The sequence below is a fragment of the Dasypus novemcinctus genome, chromosome 9 (assembly GCF_030445035.2).
Source record: "Dasypus novemcinctus isolate mDasNov1 chromosome 9, mDasNov1.1.hap2, whole genome shotgun sequence".
Lineage (NCBI taxonomy): Eukaryota > Metazoa > Chordata > Mammalia > Cingulata > Dasypodidae > Dasypus > Dasypus novemcinctus.
Window position 1 is genome coordinate 110,904,950 of NC_080681.1, and position 21,941 is coordinate 110,926,890.

General features: G+C 57.5%; 1 protein-coding gene across 1 annotated transcript in view; it reads left to right on the forward strand.

The window, feature by feature from the left end:
• Window positions 1–21,941, forward strand: part of MYOM3 (myomesin 3) — a 47,337-nt gene that overhangs the window by 11,081 nt on the left and 14,315 nt on the right. The window contains exons 7-24 of the mRNA XM_004465394.5: window positions 926–1,014; window positions 3,345–3,389; window positions 4,273–4,413; window positions 5,626–5,787; window positions 6,407–6,548; window positions 7,602–7,801; window positions 8,434–8,487; window positions 8,792–8,919; window positions 9,853–10,036; window positions 10,465–10,639; window positions 12,739–12,860; window positions 13,237–13,424; window positions 13,685–13,811; window positions 14,772–14,950; window positions 17,658–17,772; window positions 18,723–18,879; window positions 19,568–19,677; window positions 21,585–21,629. Of these exons, the coding sequence (XP_004465451.1) occupies window positions 926–1,014; window positions 3,345–3,389; window positions 4,273–4,413; window positions 5,626–5,787; window positions 6,407–6,548; window positions 7,602–7,801; window positions 8,434–8,487; window positions 8,792–8,919; window positions 9,853–10,036; window positions 10,465–10,639; window positions 12,739–12,860; window positions 13,237–13,424; window positions 13,685–13,811; window positions 14,772–14,950; window positions 17,658–17,772; window positions 18,723–18,879; window positions 19,568–19,677; window positions 21,585–21,629 (2,363 nt within the window). The remainder of the gene's footprint in view (window positions 1–925; window positions 1,015–3,344; window positions 3,390–4,272; window positions 4,414–5,625; window positions 5,788–6,406; window positions 6,549–7,601; window positions 7,802–8,433; window positions 8,488–8,791; window positions 8,920–9,852; window positions 10,037–10,464; window positions 10,640–12,738; window positions 12,861–13,236; window positions 13,425–13,684; window positions 13,812–14,771; window positions 14,951–17,657; window positions 17,773–18,722; window positions 18,880–19,567; window positions 19,678–21,584; window positions 21,630–21,941) is intronic.

Genomic DNA, 21,941 nt, shown 5'->3' on the forward strand with positions numbered 1-21,941 from the left:
AAGGACACTTGAACCTCTGGACTATTTCTCGCGCATAATGGCTGTGTGCCTTGAGCAAGTCCATCCCCTGCTCCCCATGAAAGGAGTAAGCTCCTACTGCAGCCTTGATGTGGAGATGTCAATAGGGCAAGAGGCAGTGCCCGGGAGAGGGCTCGTCACCATAAAGCAGGGTAAAGCAGGGTTGAATTCCAGTTGCTATGTGACTCTGGGCAAGTCTTTTTTTTTTTTTTTTTTAAAGATTTATTTATTTATTTATTTATTTCTCTCCCCTTCCCCACCCCTACCCCGGTTGTCTGTTCTCTGTGTCTACTTGCTGCGTCTTCTTTGCTTCTGTTGTTGTCAGCGGCACGGGAATCTGTGTTTCTCTTTGTTACGTCATCTTGTGTCAGCTCTCTGTGTGTGTGCGGCATCATTCCTGGGCAGGCTGCACTTTCTTTCGTGCTGGGCAGCTGTCCTTACAGGTGCACTCCTTGCGCGTGGGGCTCCCCTACGCGGGGGACACCCCTGCGTGGCACGACACTCCTTGCGCGCATCAGCACTGCGCATGGGCCAGCTGCACACGGGTCAAGGAGGCCCGGGGTTTGAACCGTGGACCTCCCATGTGGTAGACGGACACCCTAACCACAGGGCCAAGTCCGACTCCTCTGGGCAAGTCTTTTAACCTCTCTGACCCTCCAGAGTCAGCACGGCAATGCATACGGCACATCATATTTTCAGTGCACTTTTGCCTGAGGTGGTTTACGCTGGTATTATGTCCCCAGTTATTCAGAGGAAACCAAGGCCCCAAGGATACAGCTTTTCAAAGGCCCAAAGTCTCCCCCTTGCACCACCAAGCCCTCCTGTGAATCCCAGCCTTCCTCACTCCCACATGAGTTCCAGGGAGCCCAGCAGTCTTGGGGGGCCCTTCTCCCTCTCTCCCTTTCAGATGCACCCTCGAGGACTCGGGCACCTACACCGTGAGGGTGAAGAACGCCTTCGGCCAGGCCTCCTCCTTCGCCAAAGTCCTCATCCGCAGTAAGTCCTCCCGTCCCCCCGGGCCACAGCAAATCCAAGATTAACAGTGGAGGAAGCGGATCCGTGGTCAGCCTCGAGGAAGGGCCCCTCGCCCCAGGGGTGTTTGGCCTGAGAGCCGGTGACCAGGGCAGCGACAGAGATTCTCGCTTCCCTGGGGGACTTGGGAGCAAGCAAGAGGGAGTCTCCTCCCTTGGACTGGCACCGGCAGCAGTGCCAGCTTCGGGGGCCGATGGTGGTGCACGAGACAGGCAGGATCAGCCTGCCCTGTGGGTCGGCATGAGGTCAGGGAAGGAGAGGGCAGGAGACCCTGCGCTTCTGAGCTCTCACTATGCACCTAGCATACCTGGTCAGTTATCTTGTTGCATCTGGAACTAGTCAGCGGCAGGACCGGGACTTGGATCTCTGTCTGCAGGGCCACAGCTAGCACACACGGCAACTAGTGGATGACTTAGAAGGGACCCCTTCCCTCCAGGTAGATGCAGCTCCCCTCCAGGATGCATGGTTCATCAAGTGGAAAACAGATTGGGTTTCCACCCCCACTTGCCCTCTCAGTGGGCACCTTGGTGCAGGGCGCAGCCTGTGCAGCTGTGCCAGGCGACCCTACCTGCCTGTCTCCAATGCCCACGCTCGTCCCATCAGTTTGGGGCTGGGCCTGGACCCAGCTCAGGACCTCTGGGAGGGTGGTCTGGCCCTGCTAGCCCTACTGAGGGGTCCTCGGGCACAAAGACCAAACTCTATCAGCTCCCCACCCCTTCACCCACTTGAATTCCGGCTAAAAGAGCTTTTCCCAGCTGGGCTCGAGACAGCCGCGGAGATTACCCGCATGGGCATCTGAAATCCCAGCATAAAGCAGAGGAGGCGCTCAGCAGTCAGCCATCCCCAGGTCACGCCCTGGCTCTGCCACTGCCTCGCTGGGTGAACTGGGCAGGCCACTTCTCTCAGCCTCTGTTTCCTCCTCTATTAGAGGGGAAATCTTCATACTTCCCTCAAATCCTTGTGTTTTTTAAATGATATAATATAGATAAAGCTGACTTGTGTTAGGCTCTTGGGAAAGAATAATTCCCCCGCCCCATTTCGGGGACCAGGGAGGAGCCTTTCCCAGAAGGCCACACCACAGAGTCTCAGGGCCCAGGAAAACACCTTCTCCTGTCCTGAGGGACCCTGAGAGGGAGGAAACCCTTGTCCTCCTGCCCCCCCCCCATGCACCCATACCCCCCCCCATGGCTCCTGGGACAGCTGTCCAGCTCCCTATCCCCCCCAGCCTCTCATCAGACCTTGTTAAAGTGTCCTTCGCAGTCCTCTCCACCCCCCTTCCCTGTTCCCCAAATAGCTCTTGAGAGGCAACTGTCCTGCTGCCAGGACAGGCTCTCTGGGCAGACATGTGAGCTGTCCCCATCGGCTGTGCCCAGAGTGCACCCCGAGTTCAGGCATCAGGGCCTTGCCTCCTTCTCTCCACCCATCCTTCCTATCACTTTGTCCAGGTCCCTGCCCTTCCCTCCAGCAGGCCAGCAGCCCCAGGAACCCCCAGGCCCTTCTTGGCCCCCAGACTCCAGCCAGCCTCCTGCAAAGAGCATCCCCTCACGGCCACGACCACCTGCTCCGTGGCCATTGCCATAGTCCTAGCAGAAGGCCCTGGGCTGGAGGCGGGAGCCCTGGGTTCTAAGCCTGAGCCCTCCACTGGCTCTGTGTGTCCGTGGGCAGCCTTCTGCCCCACTCTGGCCCTTGCTCCCAGAGGGCCTTTCCAGAAGACAGTGTCACATCATGGCTTCAGGTCTGGGACTAGACTGCCGGGGTATTAGTGGGTGAGGATGCCTCAGGTGCCTCATCCCTACGGGAGGGAACTAATGGGGCGGACCAGCCAGGGCCATTGTGAGGCCTGAAGGAGCACACGTGCGCGGGAAGCGGTTCTCCTTATTCCCCGTGGGTCCATATCATTACCTTGGACTTCGCCCTTTAGCCCCTACCCCTGCGGGCTCTCCCGGAGCTTACCAGAGACCCCAGAGGCTCTGACCGTGGACTCCAGCTCGACCTCTCTGTCCATGGCGTGATCCTGGCAGAGGAAGGAAGCCACCCATCATCAAGCACCTGCTGCGAGTGGGCTCTTGCTGGGGGCTTCATTATGCGAACCCCACCTCCCTTAGGGACAATTTGTTGTCCCCATTTTCCCATGAAGGAATTGAGGCACAGAGAGGTGAAAGAACGTTCCCAAAGTCACAGTGTGAGCCACCAACAGACCAGGACTCAAACCCAGGCCTAAAGCCCATGCCTTCAAAATCTCATAGGAATGGGGGTCTGGACCTTCTCAAACATCATTTGCTTTGGGTTTTCAGCGTACCTAGGGAAGGAGGCTGGCTTCGATTCGGAGATCTTTAAAAGTAAGGAGCTGGGGGAGGGGTGCATGGCCAGAGGAGGGGGTGTGAGGGGTGGTCTGGGACTCCTTGTTCAGGCCCCGGCCTCCCCACAGTCCCTCTTTAGAATATAGTCATCCATTGTCCACAAAGGGATGTCCCCTCAGGGTTGGCCTATAAGCCACCTGCAGGCTGGCTTCCCGGGGTTCCAATGTACCCCAGATCCACAGCCCAAAGGACAGAGGGATGTGGCCCCCGCATGTCTGCGATTTTGGCCCAGTCGGGTGTCCATCAAAAGAAGCCTCTTCCCCATCCCCACCCCAGGACCACGCCCCTCCTCTCCCTGCCAAGACCATCAGGGAACGGTAAATCCTCACTGTCCCCCATCGGCTAAAACAAATACTACACAATGGGTTGGCTGAAACAATGGGAGCTTATTGGCTCCGCTTTGAGGCTAGAAGTCCAAAGTGAGGCACCCTCAAGGCAGTGCTTTCTCCCCCAGCGACTGGCCTTCTGGGGCTGGCCACCCAGGGCTTTGCTCCTTGGCCTCTCCATCTCACGGCAAAGCACATGGCAGCGCCTTCTCCTCTCTCCTCAGGGTTCCATTGCCTTCCAGGTTCTTGCTCTTCCCGTGGCTTCTCTTTCCATGTCCATTTTCCAGCTATATTGAGCAAGGCCACCCTCACTCAGTTTGAGCACCTTAGCTAATACCATCTCCAAGGGTCCCACTTACAAACAGCTTCACACCCGCAGAGCCAGGGCTTGGGGCCTGAACGTGCCTTCCGTGGGGACACGATTCAATCCCCAACTCTGACCCAGAGAAGGTAGGATGCCTTAGGAGGGTCCTCGGTCTGTGCCCTAGACAGGCCCCCTCAGAAGACTTCCGTCCCCAATTTTTGTTCCCACGCAGAGCTGCTGGTTGGTGCCAGCGTGGAGTTCACGTCGGTGCTGAAGCCCGTCTTCGCCCGTGAGAAGGAACCCTTCTCCCTGTCCTGCTTGTTTTCGGGAGATGTGTTGGATGCCGAGCAGAACATCCAGTGGTTCCGAGGCGGTGAGCACCCCCTAGACCTGCCCCTGCACCGCGGTTCCCCCCCCAACCATCCCTTGACTCACAGCCAGCGAGGCCGGGAGCCAGCGAGGCTGGGAGCCAGCGAAGGACGACGCCCTGGCCCCTTCCCCACCCTGGGCCCCCGGGGGGGGAAAGATCCGCGGTGCTGGGAGGTGCTGAAGAAGGCAGGGCACAGCCAGTGGTCAGACCCGGCCAGGCACGGTCCACCTGAGCTGCTCCACGAGCCCGGGGAGGTCCTGGGCAAGGGCTGGAGAAGGCTGGTCAGCTGGGGCGAAGGAGTGGCCCAGCGAGGGAAGAGGAGGGCGGCTGGACTGCCTGCCCATCCGTGGCCAGGCCCGCAGCAAAAGGACAAGGAGTGCAGCCCCCCAGCGCCCCCGGCTGCTGGGGCAGGGGCAGAGGAGTCGGGGAGCCACAAGGATTCCTGGGAACAGCTGCAATAGCAAGGCTGCAGTGTTCCCCAGAACGTGTCCATCTTCCAGAACGGAGGCTGCTGACAGGAGGAGGGGGGCTTTATGGGGGACAAACAGAAGAGATGGCCCTGAACCCCAAAGTCCCTCTCTGGGTCCCCACACTTTAACAAGCACCCATCCCCCTCACTAAGCTCCCACCCACTGACCTACCTCACTGAGCCCCCCACCCCCTCACTAGCCCCCACCCTCCCACTACCCCCCACCCCCTCACTGAGTTCCCAGCTTCTCATTGAGCTCCCCACCCCCTCACTAGCCCCCACCCCCACACTGAGCCCCCCACCCCCACACTGAGCCCTCACACCCTCACTAGACCCCCACCCCCTCACTGAGTCCCCAGCCCCTGACTGAGCCCCACCCCCTCACTGAGCCCCACCCCCTCACTGAGCCCCTGGCCCGCATACAGGGCCCCATCCCTTTTGCTCCTTCCTGCCTCCTCACGGAGCCTCCAGTTGCCCTGCAGATGACCATTTCCCTAAACCCTCATTCCCTCACTCGCCCCCAACCTCTCACGCGACCCTGCCCCAGTCCCCAACCCTTCAGCAGAGGGAGCTCAGCTGCCACCTGGGGAAGCCCTGGAGGTCACCACTGCCACCCCCAAGCCGCGCCTCTGGCTTTGGCCCCACCAGCCCCACCCTCTGCCTAGCCAAGGCCTCTTCCAATTCCCAAGCGAGGCCAAGCCCCCACCCCACATACTCACACTGGACACGGCCCCCCCCCGCCGCAGGGAGATTGCTGAGGTCGTCAGGACGCCGGCAGTTCCTCTACACAGACCGCCAGGCGTCCATGAAGGTGTCCCGCGCCCACAAGGAGGACGAGGGCCTCTACACCATCCGGGTGCCCTCGTCCTTTGGGATCCAGGAGCAGAGCGCCTATGTGTTTGTGAGAGGTGAGATGGGGCCTGGGGCGTGGGCAGGAGGGGCAGCTGGGACCCACAGGCCAGAGCGCTGCCCGGCTGGTTTGCTATGGGACCTTGGGCTGGAACCCCTGCCTCTTTGGGCCTCCATTTCTCAGCTGGAGAATGGGGGTATTGGGCTCGATTCTCTCCAAGAATCCCCGGGGCGCCCTATGACCCTCCAAAAGAACCAGCCAGAGAGTCTCAGACTGGCAAGGCCTGGGGAGGGAGGGTTCGGCATGGAGCTGAGGAGCGTCCTGGTCACGGGTTGGGTTCTGCCTCCTAGTCTTTGAACCCGATCTGGGTTCAAATCCTGCCTTTGTCACTTCACTGGCTGGTTGATTTGGACAAGTTACTTTGCCTCTCCAAGTCTCAGTTTCCTCAACTGCAGAATGGAGAGTTGCCGTGGGGCTCAGAGGTTAATTGTGCCACTTGTTCAGGTGTGTGGTATGGAACGGTACCATAATAAATAGTACCTCCCCCCAGATACTATTGGGGGCCCTGGTCCTCGAGATCAAAATTGAGCCCCTAGAGGGTTATGGAGATGAAAAAGGGACTTCAGCCAAGTGGACACTGACCGGCAGACCCTGTGCCTGCTGCCCCCGGGTTTCAGATGCTGCTGCCGAGAAGCCGGGGGCCCCGGGCTCCCCACTCAATGTCCGATGCCTGGATGTGAACAGGGACTGCCTCATCCTGACCTGGACCCCGCCCAGTGACACACGGGGCAGCCCCATCACTGGCTACTCCATCGAGAAGTGAGTGGGTCTCGGGGGGGTTGAGCCCCTGGGGCAAAGTTGAGAGGACAAGCATGAGGGCCGCGGGAGGCCCCCAACCCCTGGCCAAGCCCCAGCTCCTTGGAACAGGGCAGGAGGTAGACTGAGTCCAGAGAAGGCCACCTGTGCCTCCAAACCTCGGCCACACTGACTGCTGGAATTCTGCCACTGGAGCCAGCCACGGCCCTCTAGGTGCCTTTATAGTATGAGCTGACCCTGGGAAGGGAAAGCATTAATAAGAGCTTGAAACCTGAGCACAAGAGGAGTTGTTGCCCATTGCCTGCCGCCCCCCCCCACCCCCCACCCCCGCCAAATGCCAGACAGCAGCCCAAGGGGGAGGCGCACGGAACTGCCCACCTGCTTCACCTGCCTCCGGCTCCGAAGGCCTCGCTCGAGATCCCCTGGCTGGCTGTGTACCCGGCGCTGTGCTGAGTGCCCGCCTCATTTCATGTAATCCTTACACAGCCCCTAGATGAGGGGAGGGGCCTACAGATGAGGAAACTCAGGTGCGTGGCGAGGCAGCTTTGCTCCAAGCCACGTTGCTCGGCCACAATGGAGCCCGGATTTGGAACACCTGTGGCTGCCCAGCCGGCGTCATGGGCCGTTGTACCACCAGGGGACAGTGACCCCGAGAGGGCGCCGAGGGCCAGGCTCTGAGGGTCCCTCTGGAAAGCGAACTGGCTCAGGGAGTGACAACCACTCACAAGCCATGTGACCCCGGGCCAGTCACTCCACTTGGAGCCATGGATCCACACGTGCAGGCTGAAGAGAGCAACTGCTAGCACCTAGGACTCAGGGGATTAAATGAGGAGCCGGGAAGGAAGGGCACAGCTCAGCTCCAGGCTCCCTGCAAGGCGGTTGCTCTTTTGATTAGTGTCAAGGTCGGGGTAGGTCGGGGCGTTGGCACAGCTGAGTGTAGCAGGCAGCCCGGGGGGGGGGGGGGGGGGGGGGGGGGGCGCGGAACGGCCCTTGGAGAGGCTTGGGGAGGGGAGGTGTGGGTGGTGGGCTGGGACCACACACTGCCTCTCTCCACAGGTGCCAGGGCGAGTCTGGGGAATGGGTGTCGTGCCACGAGGCCCCTGGGGGGACCTGTCGGTGCCCGATCCAAGGCCTGGTGGAAGGGCAGAGCTATCGCTTCCGGGTGAGAGCTGTGAGCAGAGCAGGCAGCAGCCTCCCCTCCAAGGCCTCGGGGCTGGTTGTCATGTGCGAACCTGATGAAGCCTGGAAGAGGACAGGTGGGTACAGGGGCCCTGGGGGACCTTCCAGCACGTGGATCAGACAGGCTTCCCACAGGAGGCTGGTGGTGCAGCCCCAACCCATGCCCCCTCCAGGGGTAGACACCTCAGAGACTAAGGAGCCCTTTGCCGCATGGGGAAGACACAGTCCGTCCCAAGGAACCCCTAGCTCTAGGGGACAGAGACAGCTCTGCCCTCAGGAGTCCCTAGTCCGATGGGAAACACAGCTGTCCTGAGGAGAGGCTAAGGGGGCCACACCTCTTCTTCAGGTGCCCCCCAATCTGAAGGGGGAAACAGCCCCACCCTCGGGAGCCCCCGGCCTGAGAGGGGACACGGCCAGCGGCCCTCTCGGCCCCGGGTATCAGCACGTCACTTCTCTCTGTCCCCACCTGTCCCACGAGGACAGAGCATCTCTGTGGGCCTGGGAACAGCATCGCTCCACTTTGGACCACTGAGGATATCGAGGCCCAGTGGGGGCCAGACTGAGTCATGCCATGAGGGGCTGCAAGGCCAGGACTGGGAGCCAGTGGCGGATGCAGAGCCCAGAGCCCGACAGGCCCTGTCCTGACACCTCCCGACCCCCCAACACCACAGCCCACCTCTCCCCCAATCCGCTCCGTTCTCCATCCTAGAGATCCCCTTTGACCTGGGAAACAAGATCACAGTCAGCCGAGACGACTTTGAAGGTACGTGGGAGCCTCCCAAGCGCGGCCTCCAGACGCCAGCCTCCTTTACGGTTCTGGAACTCGGGACACGAGCTGGCAGAGAGGCAGCCGCAGGGTGTGGGGAGGGGAGGTGGGTGCTAAGGGATGTCCTGGGCAGAGTGTTAGGTCTAGGTCTCGCCCCAGCTCTCCCCTACCTGGCTGGGTGACCTGGAGCAAGCTCCCGGCCCTCTCTGGGCCCCTGTTCCCTCCTCGATGGGCTGAGGGGCTGAGATTTGGGGTCTCTGAGAGCCCACCCCTCTCTGCCCCTGGACGACTCTGATTCCAGACTCCGTGACCATCCCCTCGGCCCCAACCAATGTCCACGCCAGTGAGATCCGAGACACCTACGTGGTCCTGAGCTGGGAGGAGCCGAGCCCCCGGGGCAAGGCCCCACTGACATACTCCCTGGAGAAGGTAGAGACCCCCAGGCCCAAGCCCCAGCGAGCCTGAGAAACAGGCATTCTGTGGGACCCCAGGTATGGGAGCGGGGGCACAGGAAGGCCTGGGGAGGCCTTCAGAGAACAGAAGAGAGTCCCGTGCCGCGAAGGGCCTGGGGTGGCCTCTGCCCAGAGGGAGGGGCTGCATTAACTGGCCTTTGAGGTCACCTCCAGTCCCGAGAGGTCCCTTATTGACAGCAGTTCTTGAAGCTATTCATTGAAATAGACAAAATGCAGAGGCACAGTAAAGGCCGTTTCCTGGGTGACCCCCACGGACCCCTGCCTGGTCCCATGCCAAGTACTCGCATTCCGCTCTCACACCCACCCTCGGCAGGGCCGTGCTGGGTAGAAAGCGAGGCTGGCACCCACCAGCCAGGGCCTCGGCTCGTGGTGCTCGGTGTGCTGAGCCCTAGGGGGAGGATCTCATGAGGGACAACGTGGGGACAGGGGTCTGGGGAAACCATGAGGAGGGGCAGCTGGTGGATGTCACAGTGGAGGGGAGCTGCAGGCGTGGCGCTCCCATCCTGGCTTGGGCTGTGAGGGCTTATGCAGAGAAGCAAGTGCCTTCACCCTCGGAGCCTCCGTGTGCTTCAGCGTAGAAGGGAGAACCTAAGAAGAAAGACAGCACACGGGGCCAGCAGCCCTGGGCCTGCAGACACTTCCCAGGGAGACAGTCTCCACCCTGAGCTCCCTGGAGTCAGAGACAGCTCCACGTCTCATCACCTGCATTGCCCCGCCAGTGCCCGGCACATCCTAGGAGGCCGGTAAAGGTTTAGCAAAGAAATGCATAGGAAATTTCCAAGGGGAATCTCCAGCTCCATGCGCCTCACTTTTCACACGCGCAGGCCATCCCATTTCTCTGAAATGGCAGTGTGGGGGTAGCCCAATCGACCCCTCTCCTTTTTCACAGTCCGTCATAGGCAGTGGCACCTGGGAAGCCATCAGCACAGAGACCCCTGTGAAATCCCCGCGATTCGCCGTTTTGGACCTGGAGAAAGGGAAGTCGTATGTCTTCAGGGTGTGCTCGATGAACCAGTATGGCATGAGCGACCCCTCAGAGCCCAGCGAACCTATCACCTTGGGAGGGAAGCCAGGTGATAAAGGGGAGGGGGAGGGGCAGGCAGACCAGGCGGGGGCACCCAGGGCTCAGGTCCACACCTTCCTGTCCCTGACCCTTCCCACCTAGCACAAAGCGGATGCATCTCAGATTTAGGATGTCAGAAATCACATTTCTCAGGGCTTATGGGGGTATAGGGGTATAGGATCAACAATTTACAGGTTGCAGGGTGCAGCTGTGTCCAGTGGTGGAGCTGGGGGTTAGAGAGGGGCCCCTCGGTTGTAAAAGTCTCTGAGCAACCCCTACACCTGCCTCTTGCGGCCAGCACTCTCAAGGGGTGTGCCTTCTAAGCAGGCCCCCTGCCCCTCCCCAGGCAGGGCGCCGCCCTCGTCTGCAGCCCAGCTGGGCCTGGACCAGCTGCTTGGAACTCAGCACCTCACCCGGCCCCCGTTTCTGTTTTTTTAGCTACTCTCCCTCCTCCAGCTCAAGTTCAAGCCCTCAGAGACACACAGACCTCAGTCTCCCTGACGTGGGACCCCGTGGAAGGTGGCCCAGAGCTCCTGGGCTATTACATCTACTCCCGGGAGGCGGGATCCTCTGAGTGGCACACAGTTAACAACAAACCCATCCAGGACAACAAGTAAGCACCCCTGCCTGCAGGTGCACCCTCGAGGGAGGGCCGGGGCCGTAAGGGCCGCCCAGCCCCTCTCTGCCTCCCCTCCGGGCGGGCCCCTGTGCTGAGCCCTTTCCACAGGTTAGCTCCCTCATCCCAGCGGCAATCCCGTGAGGTTTGCACTATTACCATCACTTTGCAGATGAAGAAACTGAGGCCCAGAGAGTTAAGTAATTTGCTGAAGCTCCCATAGATTGTAAGTGGAGGAACTGGGATTTGAGCACGGACGGTCTCTTGAGGGTCTCTTTTTGTCAAACACTTGCCAAGTACATGCTGTTTGCAAAACTCGAGGAAGGAGAAACTGTGACTGGGTCTCTTCCCTTCAGGAGCTGAGAGGGAAGGAACGCAGAGTGGGGCAGAGCAGTGGGTGGGCTCTGGGCTCAGCCGGGCTCAGGCGCCACGTCACCCTCACTTTCCCTGTGCCCCTGAAGAGACTCGCTCTCTCTGAGTTGGTTCCCCCTCTGTAATTGGGGGGGGGTGAGGGACAGGCGGGTAAACTCCAGTCCCCTGACTCTCCATCTCCCACTCCATTCGGAGGCTGGGGACTTCGGGGCTTGCGACTTCCCTCAGTCTGGAGGTTCTTAGGGGAAGGGGCTTGGCTGGTGACCCCCCTCTCCTCCCTTTCCATCAGACGACTGAGCAGGCCCTGAGTGCAGCCAGCGGGGCTGCCACCGTGCTAGGCCCCGAGCCCCAAGGGACAGGACCTTGTGTCCCGCTGGTCTTTGTCTTTCCAGCCTCACGGCCGGCTGTGAGGGTCACTCGTGACTAGTTACTAATAACAGATAAAGTTTCCAGGTTGTAGAATAAATAGATTTGGGGGAATTTAGCTCGAAATCTGGGTTATTCCAAGAATGGTATCCCACCCCCCACTTGCCTTAGGACGTGCTTCCTGGAGGGGGCGGGCAGGGGGTGAGGGAGAGTTGGCAGAAAAGGTGACACATGACCAGGAAAAGTGTCCCACATGGCATTTTGTCTGCTGCATGCATCTTGGCTGGAAGAGGCTAAACACAGCTGCCCAGGATTCGGAGTCGGGGTTGAGGGCGTGAAGTCAGGCTCGCCTCTGTGTCACTGGGGCCACACACAACCCACTCATAGCAGCTGCTCAAAAATTGCCTGAGTGAATGAATGGATGGATGAGCAAGCACTGGGCTGGGCCTCAGGGCTGGCCCCAATGCCTGTGTGCTCTTGGCACTTCTCGTTCCTCCTGTGGGACACTTCCTGGCCTGTAAAATGAAGAGATTGGACGGTGTGCTCTGTAAGGCTCACTCCAACAGTCCCACACTCAGGACTCCATCTCATCTCCAAAATGGAGACACAGTAGCACCTTTCCCTGAGGTGCTTGGACAAGCGCCTGCATTAAGCTCTGTGTAGGGAGTGCCAGACTCGCGCTTGCTGCAACCATTGTCATCCGCATTGCCATCGGCTGTGAACAGGGTCTGGTCTGGGGTCTGGTCTAGGGAGTCCCCCCATCCCAGTGTCACCCATCCAGCCGCTCCCTGGACCACCCCCTCAATGCTTCCTCCCTCTCAGTAAAGGCATCTCCCCCTGTAGACGTGGGTGTCCCTGCGCCGGGAGCTCGACACTGCGTCTGCCTCAACACGGGGCACGACTGAATCCTCAGGGAGAGAGGCAGCCACGACTTGAAGTTTATCAAGAGGGGGTAGGATGAGAAGGACACTTTTCTCTAAGACTAGGTGACCAGTGCATTGCGAGCCTCTGGGTGACAGTCTCTCCAGGAGTCTTTAAAAGGACTCCTTGATTTTGAATCACATCAGTGCGGATAATAGTCATCATTCTTTTTCAAGGGTGAGGTCCAAAGCTCACTGCAGATGTACCGTGTGTCTGGAGTACATTTTCATGGTGTGCCCCAGAAGAGCCAACGTCCTCTAAAGTCTCCAGGATCAATGCTCCCGTTGCCATTCCAGGCACTGCTATGGGGGGAGGGCCGTATTTTTGATAAGACCTAGCCAGGTCCCTCAAGTGGTGGTAGCCACGTGTCGCCCAGGGTGTTCTAGAATGTCTCTGAGCTGTTCGGCCTCTCTGAAGGCTGCACACTTCTCCCCCAGGTTTACGGTTCCGGGGCTGAGGACAGGAAAGGAGTACGAGTTTTGTGTCAGTTCGGTCAGCGAGGCGGGGGTGGGGGAGCGCTCAGCCGCCACCGAACCCATCAGGGTGAAGCAGGCTCTGGGTAAGTCTGAAGTGGCAGGTCCGGCCTGCAAGCCTCTCGGGGCAGCCTGGGGTGGGCAGAGGGTGGGAGCCCGTCGGTTGCATCCTGGAGGGATATAAGTCCCACGGGGGGAAGGGGAACTGAGCCTGACCACCCTGTCCACTGGGGAGGAAGCGACAATGGCCTGAGGCCATGGATGGAGCCGGGCCAGTTCTGGGAGGTGGAGATCCCCTCAGAAACCGGAAGCCCAGGTGCCCTCAGGGGGCAGGAGCAGGGCGCCAGAAGATGCCACTGGCCGAGAGAATACCCCTCAAGGAGGGTGGGTGCCCAGTGGGGGAGGCTTCTCGGGCCCCCCAGCCCTGCGGAGCGGCTGCCCTCCCTGCTCACCTCCCCACAGCTACCCCGTCTGCCCCGTACGACTTCATCCTCCTGAACTGCGGGAAGAACGACATGGTTATTGGCTGGAAACCCCCCAAGCGGCGTGGAGGTGGCAAGCTCCTGGGCTACTTCCTGGACCAGCACGATGCAGACGAGCTAGACTGGCATCCGGTCAACCAGCAGCCAATCCCAACACAGGTCTGCAAGGTAAGGCTGGAACTTGGCCGCCAGCCTCCCGTCATCGTCATCACTCGGGCAGGTGAAGGCCAGGGGTCGCTTTTGAGGCCCTGAGGCTGACAGACACCTCGGGTTCTCTTGCCTCAATAACCCGGTAAATTTTCAAGTGCGGACGCACTTGGACCATCTTGTTTAAAGACCCCATAGACATACCTTCCTGCTCTGAATCTCTCCTCTCAGCCCTTTCCTTGCCCAGCCGGGGCCTTCAGTTTGTGTTTCTGCTCATTAAGGTCAGCAACCTGTGCGAAGGCCACTTCTACGAGTTCCGTGCCCGGGCAGCAAACTGGGCAGGTGTTGGCGAGCTGTCGGCGCCCAGTGGCCTGTTTGAGTGCAAAGAGTGGACGATGCCCCAGCCAGGTGAGAGGCCTAGAGGACCTGAAGCCCAGTGCTGCCCTCACCTCCCCACCCCCCAAATCTAGCCAGCGAGACGAATGCCACTGTGTTCTCTGTACGTTCAAGCTTGCTCTGTTGGCCCCTGACACAGGCTGAGCCTTAACCCTACCTTACAGGACCCCTGCCCTTGGCCAACAGATCCACCCTGTACCCCCAGCACAAGCTATCTCCTAACTGCACACATTATCCGAGCTATGATTCTGGCCACGGACCAATCTCAAGCCCCAAAGGCACGCTCGAGTGGCCCACAAGCCCCGGGTTGCCCGGAACTTTGCTGATTTTACCACGGAAAGTCCATGCTCAAGAGGCCCTCAGTCCTGGACAAGCAGAGACCGCTGGTCACCCTGCACACGCTCCCATGGTCCCGTTAGCATTCCCCCAGTGAGCCCCTCCACCTAGGAAGGAGGGCCACAACCTCCCGACGCTGTTGAGCGCAGCAAGTATGACAGCAGCTAACATGACTGGGTCCTCCCTGTGTGCCAGACACTTTGTGTAAAGCACCTCATGAGTGCTCACAATGCACTGGCCCCATTTGACAGATGAGGGAATGGCACAGAGAGGTTAAGTAACTTGCCCAGAGTCCCCATAACTGGAGACAGGGAAATGGGACCTGAGCTCTGACCCCAGAGGCCACTCCCTTCGCCCTGCACTAAATAGGGAGATGGCAAAGTCATTCCAAGGATTAACGCTGCCTGGGGTGGGGTGGCCAGGCACAGGGAAGCTCCCCGGGGAGGAGTCCTAAGCACTTTTCAAAGCCTCAGTCAATGTCAGGTCCAGGGTCAAGCTTTGTGAGGAAGCCAAGGCCGGCCAGGTCCCCACCGTGCCCAGAGCAGGCGCTCCCAGGCCTGGTTGTGACTGACGGACTGGCAATCCGGCCGACTGACTGCTGGCCGCCTGACGCCCTCTCTGCCCCATCTCCCGCAGGGCCCCCCTATGATGTGCGGGTGTCCGAGGTGCGGGCCGCCTCCCTGGTGCTGCAGTGGGAGGCCCCGCTGTACACGGGAGCTGGGCCGGTCACGGGCTACAAGATCAGCTTCCAGGAGGAAGGCTCTGAGCAGTGGAAACCAGTCACCCCAGACCCCATCTCTGGCACCCACCTGAGGGTGAGTCCCTGCCCCTCCATCCTCTGACCAGTCCTGAAGCCTTCCCTGCCTCTGGACATGGCAGAACCACATGACATCAGCATTGAAATGACCTTCAGAGGTCACTGCCCTCACAATGGCAGCAGAGGCCCAGAGATGGGGAGCAACTCACCCAGGGTCACACAGCAAGTTGGTAGTAGGTAAGGCCCAGGCCTCCCACCTCTGGCTGGCAGGTGGTCTTACCTGGCTCCACACTGGGCACAATCTTTCCTAAAAATGCACTTGATAATCAGCCAGATGCATCAGCATTGGAATAGCCATACCCCTTGGCCCAAAAATGCTGCTTCTGGGATCGAAACATAGAGAATTAATTAGGCACATGTGTCAAGACCTCAGGACAATGATGCTCAATTGCAGCATTGTGTATCATGTCTAAAGTTGGACCCAACTTAAATGTAGGGGGTTTGCTTAAATAAATTATAGTGTGTCCTTAAAGTGGAATACTGTGCCAGGTAGTATAAAACACTAGTTAGTTTAAGAAATAAAGCATATGTATATATGCATATATATATGTTTTGACATGAAAATATATCCAGATATGTGCCTAAGGGGGGAGAAGCAGGATACAGAGTAGGATATTTATATGCTAGATAATATATAATATGTATATATGTGTGTGTGTTTATGTATGTATATATGTATATATTTGTTGATTTAAATGAGAAACAAACTCTAAACTCTTTGAGCAAATAAGAAATCTAGCAGAATCATGGGTTTTATTCATTCCCAGTGGTGGTAGTTTTAACTTCTATGCATGTAGGAGAAAAGAAAAGTACAAATAATCCTCTTCTGGCAGAACCAAGACAACTCACAAATATTTAAACATTTCAGAAAATAAAGGTGTGGACTGAAACATTATTAGCAGATAGAAATTCTTGACTCAGATGACCAGGCCATCAAAGGCCAATTTCCTAGGCCGTCGCCACCATCTCTGAAGCCAGCATGTCTCAGGCCTCCTTCGTCGAAGCAGCATTTGTAAGGACAGTTCCATGATGGGGTTAGGCTTGATTCTGCAACTCTAGAGAAGGGAATATTTTCCCCGACTCATCCTCCTGAGATGTCTTTCCCCAACTGGCAGGAAGGTGTGTAGTGTCAAGACCACACGGTAGCACCCCAGTAGTTAGCATCAAGAGAAAAGAAGGCAGGTTCACAAAGCCCAAAACTTACAATGTAGATAGAAAGAACAAGATCACTAGCAAGTAGAAAAAGGGACATAGCATGCTTCTACCTGATTCATCTGCATCAAAAAGTCTAAAAGGATTTTACCAGATTGTTCCTTCTGGTCGACTCTGGGGTGGGACTGCAGGAGAGCTTTAATTCTTTATTTTTATAGTTTTTGTTAGTGCTTTCAATTTTTCCCAACCAGCATGTACTTCTTTTATAAACAGAAAAATTTTAAAGACATTCATTTTGGAAAAATGAAATTCAGGCCACCTAAGACAGAATCAGGGAGCAACAGCCTTGGCCAGTGGAGAGGCTCTGAGGTTCCACAGAGTTTCTGCAGCCCCAGGGCTGCTCTCCCTACAGTCGAGAGTCAGCCAGCGCTGGAGAGCTGGCTCCAGAGCCAGACACCATGGCACTTCCCCTTATAGGGCCGGGTGACCTTTGGGCACTTGGCAGCAGTTTCTGAATGTGCAGGGTTGGCTGTTATTCACTCACTCACTCTTCACTAAACATTCTTCACACCTCCTTAATGCCAGATCTGGAGCCAGGTCCTGGACACAAAGAGCTAAATCAGTCATGGTCGTTGGGTAACAGGCCATTGCAATACCGCGTGATAAATGCTACAATGGAGGGGAGCCCAGCGGGTTCTGGGAGCTCAAAGGAGGAAGGTCAGAGAAGTTCCCAGGAGTTCTAGCATATTCTGGAGCTGGGTGAGTTAGCTGGACCAAGAAGGAGGAGGGCTGTCCAGGCAGATGAAACCACATGATGAATTTGGGGACTTTGCAGGAAGCATGGCATGAAAGGAGCAAGGAGAGAAGTAAAAGGACAGAAATCAAAGGCCAGAATGAGACAATGTTAGGCACCAAACCTCGAAGTTTGAACTCTACCTTGAAGGCCACTGGAAGATTTAAGCATGACCAGATTGGCATCCAGAGAGATCGGGAGAGGGAAAGAGCGACTGGGGGAAAGGGGTCTAGAGACAGAGACATTGTTTAGGAAACTGTTGGGATAATCCAGATGAGAAGCTATGATGCCTCAATCGAGGCCATGGCTGGACCTGGGGGGAGAGGCCACTTACAAGAAGTGCTAAGGAAATAAAATGGGCAGAACCTGGTGACTGGACAAAAGGGCCCAAGAAAAAGATGTCCAAGATGATCCTACTTTGTCACTTGGGTGATATGATGTACAGTGGTATCACTGGGAGAGATGGGAACACAGGAAGGGAGAAGGTCTCCTCATTGGGAGGGGGATGGTGAGTTAAGCTTCAAGCCGTGGCACTCCAGGTGCAACACTCATGGGAGGTGTCCAGGTGGAGCAACCCCTTAAAATACTGGAATTCAGGAAAACAAGGGGTTCCTTGCCTGGCCCCACCCCAAAGGGCAGTCTCTGCCTTCCAGGGTTCTACGAATGAGTGACCCCTGCATCCCGGGGCCAGGATTGTGGAAAAGGTGACTCTGCTGTCCCTTGGGCTCACGCTCGCCTCCCCACCCCCCACCGCCCCCAGGTCTCTGACCTGCAGCCAGGGAAGAGCTACGTGTTCCAGGTACAGGCCGTGAATTCAGCGGGTCTGGGCCAGCCGTCAATGCCCACCGACCCCGTGCTCCTGCAAGACAAGCCAGGTAGGGGGCCCGGCACGCTGCAGCCGGAGCGAAACGAGGGTGGGGCTGGAGGGCGCCGCGGCAGGGGGCAGGACTCCGAGGAGGGCCTCCCCCACCCGCCACGCCGCCCTGCTTCCAGCTCTGCCTGTCCCCTCCTGCTTGCTTCCTCTCCCCACCCCACCCCCACATATTTCTGTGGGATCCCAAGACACATTTCCCATACAATTTGATGGCCTCTTCATTCTTCCATGTTCTCTGGGCCGTACAACTCTTTATGGATATTTTTAAAAACACCCAGCTCCGTTTTGGATTCCACATGTGGCTCTGTCCATCTTGCGGTCACAACTCCTGAGGTCCCCTCCTATTACCTGTGCGAGACACTGTGCTCGGTTCCCACACAAGCCCCTGAGGGAGGGGTCGTCACTGGCCCCAGTTTAGAACTGATTCTATCATAGCTCGAAGAGGTTAAACGACCAGGTCACAAAGCTAGTGTACGACAGAATCCGCCAGCTGTCCTAACTCTGAAGCACGTCCTCTTCCCACTCATTCCATTATTCATTCATCCAACAAGTACGCAGTGACGCCCACGTTGCAATGGGGATGCAGCAGGGAAGGAGGACGCTCGCTCCCTGCTCTAGTGTGTGGGGGGGAGAGGGGTGCAAGGGGAATGGACAGTAGACGAGTGGGCAATTACACAGCTGATTCTGTAAAGGAAATTAAAGCGGGCGATGTGGTGGGGGACGTACTTTAGCCAGACTGGTCAAGGAGGGCTTCTCTGAGGAGGTGACCTTTGAGCTGAGAAGGAGCCAGGCCATGCCAGGCCCGAGGGTTTACCTCCTTTACTCAAGTGCACTGGGAAGCCACTGGAGGGCCTTCAGCAGGGGAGGGGCTGGAGGGCTTTAAGCAGGGGAGGGGCTGGACCTGGTTTGTTTTTTCAAACACCCGTTGCCCTCGTGGGCTGCTCCCCGCAGACGCCCGGGAGATCGAGGTCGGTGTCGACAAGGAGGGCTTCATCTACTTGGCCTTCGAAGCCCCGGAGGCCCCCGACTCCTCCGAGTTTCAGTGGTCCAAGGACTACAAGGGCCCACTGGACCCCCAGAGGGTAAAGGTCGAGGATGAAGACAACAGGTAAGTGACGCGAGGGGGGCACAGCTACTCAACAGGGCCCAAGGAGAGGCTTGGCAGAAGCCGCTGGGTGGGACACCACGCCAGGACCCCCAGGTAGCCGGTTCATGAGGGGCTACGCAGTCCTTTACCAAGGGTGCTGACGGGCAGCCTTAGGGAGAAGGGGGGAGAGAGCCTGCGAGGGCTGGAAGGCCAGCATTCGCATGGGGATCACTTTTCACAAGGACTCGTGGGGGTCTCTGCCTCGGTGCCTCCAAGGGAGGCGCTCGGGGCCAGCGCCTGGTTTCTAGCCTGGGCTGCCAGCACCTTGCTCCTGCAGGCTTCTCTCGGCTCAGTTTCCTCATCTGTGAATGAGAGGTTGGGACCAGATGGCCACAAGGGCCCCTGTGAAGCACCCCACGTCTCCTTCCCCAGTAGCCTGGCGCTTCTTGGCTCTGTCCAGCAGGAAAGAAAGCCCATGGCTTGAGTCGTGGGGGGAGAGAAGGGCAGTGGGCAGACCCTGTGCCAGAGTCCCCCAGCCAGGGACCACTGACAGTGCCGGGCCAGAGCTGCCCAGGCAGGCGCCCCCAAGGAGGTGCAACAGTGTGCAGGGTGGGACGCGGGGCGCCAAGAGAGCTTCTCTAGTTCCCAGGCTCCAGTGCACAAGGCCAAGGAGCCCCTCTCAGAGACATCGCTGCCCTCTCTCTGCTAGGTCCAAGGTCATCCTGAAAGAACCCGGCCTTGAGGACTTGGGCACCTACTCGGTGGTGGTCACCGATGCCGATGAAGACATCTCAGCCAGCCACGAGCTGACCGAAGAAGGTAAAGCCCCCACCCCACCGCCGCCTCCTCCCACAAAGGCAGCCCTCGACCAAGGTCACAAACACAAGTGTCCTCAGAGGCTGGGCAAGGGAACAGCAAAACTGAAGGATGCAGCAATTTCCACAGAGGAATAGATCCCCACTCACCCATTCATTCATTCAATCACTTCTTCAACAAGTATCTGTTGAGCACCTACCATACGCTAGGTAAGGTTCTAGGCACTGGGGAATAATTACATCAGTGAATTCAAAGGACAAAAATCCTTGCCTCTTGGAGTTCACCTTCTTTTTGTCTCTCTCATTTTAATACTTTTGATAAATACAAAGGTGCCAGAGTTAGTTTGCTTCCTTCCATAGGCTAAGAAAAGTAGCCATGCAAGTGAGATGCTAAATTGCAAAAGGCAGTTGGTTTCAGGAATGAGGACGGCAACAGGGAGAAGTGGAGACTGTGGCAAACCAGAGACTGAATGCCGTGTCTAAAGGGCCATCCATGTTTGATGGATTAAACTGAACTGAACCAAATCAAGTGCTAGTGACTGACAGATTTCATTCTCTGCTGTCTCCATGGCAACTGTGGGTCAGCCCTCATCTACTGCCTTCCCTGCTGATTGCACATTAGACCTTTTGATCTTACTAAGATGCAGAAGCCAAGTCCCAGTTTCCAGTTCCAGTTTCACAGTTTGCTGGCTGTTTGACTTTGGGCAATCCACTTCACCTCTCTTGGCCTCAGTTTCCTCATCTGTAAAAGGGGACTATAGTCACTGACAGCCCCACCTAAAACACTAAAGTAGATACAATTAGATGATTCATACGCACACCAAAGACATCCATAAAAGTGATGTTTCCATGTGTGTGTTTTTTTTTCTTTTATTAAAGATTTATTTTTTATTTATTTCTCTCTCCCTTCCCCCCCATTGTCTGCTCTCTGTGTCCATTTGCTGTGTGTTCTTCTGTGTCCACTTGTATTCTTGTCAGCGGCACCAGGAATCTGTGTCTCTTTTAGTTGCGTCATCTTGCTGTGTCAACTCTCCGTGTGTGTGGTGCCACTCCTGGGCAGGCTGTGCTTTTTTTTCGCATGGGGCGGCTCTCCTTGAGGGGTGCACTCCTTGCACATGGGGCTCCCCTACGCAGGGTACGCCCCTGCGTGGCACGGCACTCCTTGTGCTCATCAGCACTGCACGTAGGCCAGTTCACTACCCGGGTCAGGAGGCCCTGGGTTTGAACCCTGGACCTCCCGTGTGGTAGGCGGACGCTCTATCAGTTGAGCCAAATCTGCTTCCCTCCATGTGTGTTCTTTAACCAGGTGTTTGCCATGAGTCTGGCATCATGTTAAAGACTGAGGCTTACCCCTGCAGATTCATCCATGAAACACATATTTATTGAGCACCTACTGGGTGTCAGATCCTCATATTGGTTCAGAGCTCGTTTGAGCCCTAACACAGAGAAACTGTTAGCAAACAAGACCGCCCTCTGCAGAAGTTGCAGCCCAGATCCCTGGACACCAGGACACCATACGACAGTGGGCCAATAATGGGGCTCGGGAATCAGTGGAGCCTGGAGTGTCTGGAAGCTGTCACCTACAAGGCGGGGACAATACTGTGCACCCACAGCCTTGTGTGAGGACTAAAGGAGATGACGCAGAGCGTGGCAGAAGTTGGTGCTTCTCCAGGGAGGAGAGACTTGGTCTAGGCCTCGCAGGACAAGGAGAACAAAAACAGCAGGGGGGTCAGCAGCAGCCCCCAGTCTCTCTTCCACCCCTGAGCGGCCAAGTGCCCTCAAACTAGGAGCGGGGTAGGGGGTGGAGCTCAGGTCTTGCACCCAGCACAGGACCCAGGGATGGCTCCATAGACCCCACCGGCCCTGGCACCGCATTCTCTCTGAGTTCTTCTTTGTTCTTCCCTGTCCCAGAGCTGGGCAAGCTGAAGAAGTTGAGCCATGAGATCAGAAACCCAGGTAAGCGGTGCCGGTCGCCAGCTTCAAGCAGCTCCCGCAGGGCCCCTGGGTGTCCTGAGCAGAGCTGAGTCAGGTGCAGAGCCAGAAAACAACCCCAGGTTGTCCCTCCCAGGAGCAGGGGGTCGCAAACTTGGCTGCACATTGGAATGACTCCGGGAGCCCGGGCCATGCCCCAGCCTGATCAGATCAGAATCTCTGGAAATGGAGCCCAGTCATCAGTGTTTTAGAAAGTCCTCAGGGGTTCCAATGCGCAGCCAGATTGAGAACCCCTGCCCCCAGAAACCTTGGGGGAGGAAATGCTCCACAGAGATT